At 32.1% G+C, this 7,862-nt stretch overlaps 1 protein-coding gene across 1 annotated transcript; it reads left to right on the top strand.

Moving 5' to 3' along the window:
- The first annotated feature begins 3,468 nt into the window (after positions 1-3,468).
- Positions 3,469-7,819, top strand: LOC132728192 (sulfotransferase 1B1-like). Its single transcript, XM_060713829.1, has 6 exons — positions 3,469-3,590; positions 4,769-4,941; positions 5,303-5,626; positions 6,040-6,143; positions 6,381-6,561; positions 7,453-7,819. The coding sequence occupies exons 2-6, from the start codon at positions 4,770-4,772 to the stop codon at positions 7,563-7,565; spliced, it is 894 nt and encodes a 297-aa protein (XP_060569812.1). The 5' UTR covers positions 3,469-3,590; position 4,769; the 3' UTR covers positions 7,566-7,819.
- The last annotated feature ends 43 nt before the right edge of the window (positions 7,820-7,862 follow it).

Below are 7,862 nucleotides of genomic sequence, written 5' to 3'. Positions count from 1 at the left end.
TAAAGTCTGATATCCGGTCTCTATCTGTACTATCTATCAAGCAAAATTATGGCCTTGAAATTTTGCATAAAATGTTATAACAAGAGAGATTAAACAAAAATGAAATTGAATTTGGAATGAAGAATATCCCTTTACAGTCAAGATAGCTAAAATGGTATACTTAGTCTATGTTAGACCAGTCATAGATGTAGATTTCATTTATGTTTATAATCTGTTATAATATCTTAATGTACACACATAAATTACATGTACATGTACCTAATGTAGAAATACATTAGCGTGGACATCATTATTACAGAAAATCGTATTAAGAGTTAATTGTCTATTAATGCTGAAAGTCTTTACATATTACATGTATAGCATTTTATGACAAATATTGATATCGATGTCACTGCCTTAATTAATGTTTGTTATTTGAATATGTCCACGTTTTGATTTTTTTATTGTCATATATACCAAGACAGTTACAACACTATTTGTTATAATTACAAGTAACATGTCTTGTATAATTATAGACGGTTGCATGTTTGTTTCAAATAATGAATATCACTTCTTTCTATAATTAATGTGTGTTCTAACGCATTTTTATGAATAGTAATATTTTCTAAAAACTGTGTTTTCAAAGTTAGCTTAAGATTTAAGAGTTGTCTATTTAATGATGATTGCGCCAATTAAATTGCAATTTGTTTTTTCATTTTCAAGATATGTATGGTGAGAATACGAATGGTGACTTATCTATTTTATATTAGTGTTAACCTGCGTAGAATGTATTTTATGTGTTTATAAACCGAATAAGCAGTTAAGATCAAAGCAAATAATCATCAAATATGTGAGTAAGTTAACATGTACAAGTATGTCGTATATCTGCAGCTTCTTGTTGTAATCGGTCATGCATGAAATCTTATACATATGTATCGATTAACAGTGTGATTTACTAATTTGCATTAGTATATGATTGTCCGATAGGTATTTTAGTTTTAATTAGTCATGAAATGATCTTCCATTATAACATCTAACGTGTTAGTATGTTGACATCATATTGAAGACCAAATGCAAATTAAATCATATTTTATGCCACATATTTTACTACAGATATTCATCTGTACTATAACGTAACATTTTTCTTTTTCTTTTTTTTCAACATTCCATTAATATTGTTCCTCAATCACATGCTCTATTTTTTCATTTAAATATTATGTTTCTTTTTTCTTCCGTATTTGTTTTTTGTTTGTTTAGTTATACTTTTTCAAATTGCTCTGTTTTTAACTTCGTTGCTTCTTTTTTATCTTGTCTTGTCTATTGTAGACTGTTATATTATATGTTTGTCCTGTTACTTGAAGTCCATGGTCGCATGTTCAATACCTATGCTTAGTTTTATTACCTAATGGGTAACGATTTAGCTTCATACAGAGCGACCATTGGGCATTTTAACTGTAGAATTCAGAAGCTTCATATAAGAATGAATTATTTCTACACTGTATTTATAAAATTCCTGATATACATTTATGCAATAAAATTTGTCCTAAAATGTTTTACAAAATGAGCATGGGGCTCCGTAACAAAATTTACCTGCGTATACCGGATTTTTTTTTCACCTGGCTTCGGTAAAGTAATTCATTTTGAAAATTAATGTGTATATATGAATGCAACATACCAGAATATATATATCAATGCATCAAAGTACAGTACATAGATCTGTAACATGGAAATCTATACAAAAGAATGAACTATAACTTAGTAATTAAGTCTTGTCGGATGATTCAATTAATTGACTTTGTATAGAGTTCAAACCAGGTCATGTCTTTTATTTGATAGCATCACTGAAGACTCAATATTAATGTTTCAATATTCTATACTTCAGTCCATTTAACGGTGGTTTAAAAAATGATATCTTTATTGCTTATCTATCAGCTAGCCTAGCAATACACAGATGGAACATCACATTCTCCTTGTCTCATTAATAACTTTGGAAGAAAAAAGCATTGGTCTGAGTCACTTGTTTGGGACATTGACCATGGTCAGAAGATGACCTCTATTGTTTTTTAAGTTAGTAGGTTAAAATCAATATGGCCTTGATGACAAAGATGGATTATATTATCAAGCAATGTATACTTCAGTGCTTTCAGTGCTTTGATTTAATGTATTATTTAATTTTTGTTGATGTTTTGATTTCGCTGATGCACATGTTGTGCGTGCGTGCGTGCGTCTGTGTTGTTTTATTTACATTTGTTCTATGCTTTGACTGTACGATGATATTTAATAATAGCGAAAACATTTTTTTCGTATATTTCAGTGCGTATGCAAACACCAAGTCTTATATATATATAAATTTTAGAACATAATTTCTATGCCGGATTTGTACAATAATCATTACATGTAAATAGAAACCATACATTTCTGTGATTTAGTAGGCAGAGCAACTATGTTCCAAATCAGCATACGCAATTATTATGCAATGAAAAATTTTCAATTTTTTTTCATAAAATAATTTTTGTACATTTTTGTAATTCTTATTTTTTTTATTTAAACATCTTTTCAAATTTTTAAAAACACATTTGGTTGACACAGGCTAAAGGTGTTATAGTTTTTTTTTAAAATTAAATATTAAGCAGTTTAAAAAATGCATAATTATGTTAGTAAGTAATTTGTTGTACAAATTCAATCGGGCATACTTCCTCATAAATTCTCAAACTGTTGCTAGCAAGTTATTTCAAACTTACATTTTAATTCAATTTCAAATCCGCTAATTTATCCTTTTCCTTAATTAACATCTCTTTTGGCTAAACTTATATTACAGTAATGAAAGCAAAATATATAGCTTTCATTGTTTTTTAAGTTTAAAAACATTAAGAAATAATGTAGGAATAACATGTATTTAGTACCAGTGTCTTTTAAAAAAGGTCACCTAACAGGGGCAACAACTCCTAAATTACTTAATCTGTAAAAACCGCGCAACAAAGCACAAAACTATGTTACAAAAACGGAATGTAAACTAGAGCAACCCGCATGTTTTTGGCATGACTTAAATTGTTACAAGGCCAGCTGGTCTCTTGCATTAATTTTGCCTGTAAAGTACGAGTATAAAAAACAATAACGGATACTTAAATTTAAAGTACATGCACATATACTCATTATATACCTTCCTACGTACTTTTTGTTTAGTTTGCATATTTCGGAAATAATTGTGTTGTTTATCACAAATCCTTTTTAAATGACCGACATTATCATTTTAAACTTTAAATTCCGACCAGGAGTCATATTATGTTTGAAATTATATATTCATGTCTTGATATAAGATGTATGAAACCCCCCCCCCACCACCCCATCCCACATCGCAAATCTCCCAACTTAAATATTGTCAAACTTAACGTATTTTAATCATGTAAATCAAGGAGGTCAACGCTCTCAGTCTCTCTACTATAAAGTTATTAAGTTAAAGTAGTTCACTATACATGTACACGATACCACCTTTGTCATGGCTGAAAGATATCCTTAAAAATATTCGGTATTCAACGCCTTATATACGTCTCTGTTGTTTTGTTTTAATTTTTAACGCGAGTGAGTAAAATTCGTTGATTTAACACTTCAAGGTATGGTACTATTTTTTTTAAACGGACATGTCTGTTAGTCTTTTTTAAGTTTAAGACTATTAATTTTGAAGTAAATTCAATTGAGCCGCGTCACGACAAAACCAACATAGTGCGTTTGCGACCAGCATGGATCCGGACCAGCCTGCGCATCATTGCAGTCTGATCAGGATCCATGCTAATCGCTATCAGTTTCTCTACTTGTAATAGAGTTAGTAAGCGAAAAGCATGGATCCTGATCAGACTGCGCGGATGCGCAGGCTGGTCTGGATCCATGCTGGTCGCAAACCCACTATGGTGGTTTTGTCGTGACGCGGCTCAATTAAGACGATGCCCTGTTAGACAACGAACATCAATATCATTTAATACATTATATATAAACTTTATGACAACAAAATATTTCCATTATTATATATACATGTATATTATACATGCAGTTTTTTTTAACTCAAATAAGATTAATTTTAAACTGTTACCTTTAACCTAGTTTAAACAAGTGAGGTCATGTTTAAAACGAGATTGCTTGCAAATATGTCAAATCAATTATTTATTGTCTTTACTTTACGACATTGGCTGTAGGAACTTGAACAAATTTAGAAATATATGTGCCTATAAAATACAATGTATGCTATGTTAAGAATCAGAATATGTGCTTTTAAGAATCTAACATTGGCCGGATTATTTAGCTCGAATATACCTGTATAAGGTTGTAAATTTGGTCAAGTTATCTCAAGTCCTATACTATAGGACGTACCTAACATAAGAATATTTCAAAAGCCATGGAATGCGTTCCATAGAAAGTCCTTAGTCTGAAATCAGTCTTAAGCCCAAATAAAACACACAATTTTGCGTTTCAAAAAAAATATTTTAAGTTACTATTCCTGTGTTATAACTCGTTCAATTTCTGAACTGCAATGCAGATGAACATTAATACATAGCAAATTAAGTTGCGTGCCGTTGTGTTTCGCTTACTTTTCACAGCATATATTCATACATAATACAAAAACTCATATTTTTATTCTGCACGTTTGTCTCATGTATCATCTCACATGGTGATATTTTCCAGAGCTGATGCAAACACAAGTAAATCCAGAGTGATATCCGAAAAAGATTGACTGCTTATGTTGTTTTCAGAGCTCCACCAATTGAGTTTATTATACTACTTGTCGATTGCTACACAGAATGCCGTTGAAGATTTACAAAGATGGCGGAGGGAATCCGATTCAGTTTATGGAGATTAACGGTGTCAGGTACCCGTATGTTGAGGGTGTAGACCAGGATCACGTCGTCCAAGTGGCGAAAGAGGCTAAAGCACGAGATGACGACATCCTTCTTGTTACATATGCTAAGTCAGGTACATGTAGCCAAAATTGTTCATGTTAAAATATCATGAATATACAAAAATGCAGAGGCGGCGTGTCTCAGAGGCAAGCTGTTGTTTCCTTGAACAAGAAACTTTACTGGTACAGGTTGGTTCCAGGAACGGATTCGAGGGTATGGCTTCCAACACAATCGAACTAACACTTAGGTTGCCTTGCTTTAAAAAATAAAGTGAAACTATACAGTGTAAAGTAATTCATTGAATTCCATCTTCTACACAATTTGTTAAGAATCTTGAAAAGAGAATAATCAAACGGTTATATACCCTACTTTACGTACATATTTTCTTGTATTACTTTATTTAGATAAGCATAAAGTAATATTCATTTAAACAGGTACACATTGGACCTGGGAGATAATATCTATGCTTTGCAACGGAAACGCTGAAACTGTTCCAACAATAAAGCAAATGAATATGATCGAAGCCATTTCTTCAGACGATCTGACGTCACTTGCGTCTCCAAGAGTTCTTAACACCCACTTCCGGTTCAATGATTTACCGAAAGACATGGTCCGAAAAAAGACTAAGATCGTTCTTGTTCATCGCAATCCAAAGGATGTGGCAGTCTCACATTTTCATCATCATCTTAAATTAAAATCTTTGTATAATTACAATGGAACGTGGAGTGAATGGTTACCTTTATTTCTTGAAGGGAATGGTAGGCAATTTGCTGCTTCTTTATGTTTTAAACTTTTGGCTTTCTAAAGATGAATATATTTGGTGCAATTAACGATTTATTTCATTTTTGTGATAAAGCAGAAAGTTGTTTATTTTCTTGAACCGTATTTAGCACGAAAATGAATACTCAAAAGCACCCTATTATTAAACAGCTGAAAGTGTCTCAATTAATCCTGCTAGTCAAGAAATAAATCTTCAAATAAATAATAAAAATGTTCGCCTTAATAGAGACGCTTCCAAATATTTTAGAATATACTCTTTTACTGAGTACATGTTAATGTTTAAGGCAATTATTATAGAAGTGGTCGGAGAATCCCACCCATATACATATTTTTTACATACGATTAACATGAGTTGACAAATGTGTTCTAAATATAGTTTTTAACATTTCAGTCGATGTCAATTCATGGTTTGACTACGTCAGAGATTGGGAGAAAGCGATGGAAGAAAATCCTGACTACCCTATACACCTAATGTATTATGAAGACATGAAAGAGGTTAGCAACCAGTTTTACCTTCACTAGATATTTAATTGAAGTATAACATTATAGATATTTAATTGAAGTATAACAAGATACTTTTGTAAAAAAAGGACCATGTTGCTAACTATGTACTGTATACTATTTATGTTCTCGATAGATCTAGAAATGTCTAACGCAAGCAGTGCTAGTATCTCTTTATTAATTATAACCATTATAACTGGCGTTATAGCAACCCATCTGTATTATTTCCAGGACCTTTGCCGAGAGGTGAAAAAACTTGCTGGTTTTTTAGAATTACCAGTATCAGCAGAACTGTGTCAAAATATTGCCAAAAAGTGTCAGTTTGAAAATATGCAAAAGGATAAGAAAGGATTGGAGAATGAGTTCTGGACGAATGTCTGGGTTAACAAGCAGCCAAACTTTTACCGAAAAGGTACAATTTCATCTATTGGAGTAAAAACCGATAATGTAGTTTCATATTTTCAATTTTTTATGTCATTGTAACAGCAACAATAGTTGATAACATCAACAATAGTTGATAACAAAAATCAACAAGGCTAGGTGACGCAGACAGAACACAACCCGCCACAACCAAGCCACGCTAGCAGGGTACTCAGAAGGCATCGAATCAAAAGTTAGAGCAAGTCTAAATGTGTTTCCGTATGAACACATCTGCGGTTGTTTCTAAATACAAAATTACACCATTTCATGTTCTGCTTAATATGGTGCAAGGGGCGTGCACGCTAACTTGCACTTACCAGTACCGTCCATGAACAGGCTCATTCAAACGAGCCTGCAATGTTCTTTCGGGATTCTGTTTTTTCCCCCGTTTTGATTTTTTAAAAAGCTATAGACGCAACCGTATTTATAAAAGCTTCTTATTTGTTTTTTACATCATTTTCTGATTATTACACCTGTGATCGATTAAAGAATATAAATAAGCTAATAATTAATGAATCAATACTAGAAGTACATTCTGATGTAGCAGCTTCAATGTAAATTCAACAAAGGGATGGGATCCTAATCGGAACATTTTCGGCTATTATTGACCGACGGAAAGGACCGAAAAGTTGCGATCTATTGGATACTAAACAGTCCTAGAAATCAAATATGGCACCCAAGATAGCTGCCAAAAAATATTTAAATCGCAGTTTTTTGAGAGGACGACCAAAAAAGAACTCTGTATGCTGAAATAGTTTCACACATTTCTTTAATGAATATCTGAACTGAACATTGGTCAATATGTCACGAGTTGACGTGCGGGCATTCTTTAATCCAGTTCATGGATATCAACACTTTTTAAATTAATCTTTTTCTTTTACAGGTGTTGTCGGTGACTGGAAGAACTATTTTACAGTAGCACAGAATGAACAGTTTGACGAACTATACAAACAAAAAATGGCCGGAAGCAAACTAAATTTCAGATTTGAATTGTGACTTCACCACATGTTATAACCAGTTTGATACATGTAATGGACAAAAAATAGCATTTCACAAGAACCAGCATTATCTAATTAATGCTAATTTAGTCGCTTATTAGTATTTAGATTACATAAGATATTTACATGTATTTTAGCGCGGTTGTTAATCATCTTCTTGAAACTTAGATTAGCTTTGTTTAGTAACCAGTGCCTGTGCAATACGTGAAAACATGCCTAATAATTATATCCATGAATAAATACTGAATTGTTGTTGATTAATGTAATTCACTTGCAAAAATTATTGCCCCATACT

This window comes from Ruditapes philippinarum, unplaced genomic scaffold, assembly GCF_026571515.1.
Source record: "Ruditapes philippinarum isolate M1 unplaced genomic scaffold, ASM2657151v2 ctg4221_1_1_1_1, whole genome shotgun sequence".
In the NCBI taxonomy this organism is placed as follows: Eukaryota; Metazoa; Mollusca; class Bivalvia; order Venerida; family Veneridae; genus Ruditapes; species Ruditapes philippinarum.
The sequence above is the reverse complement of the archived record's forward strand: the minus strand, read 5'-3'. Positions and strand labels throughout refer to the sequence as shown.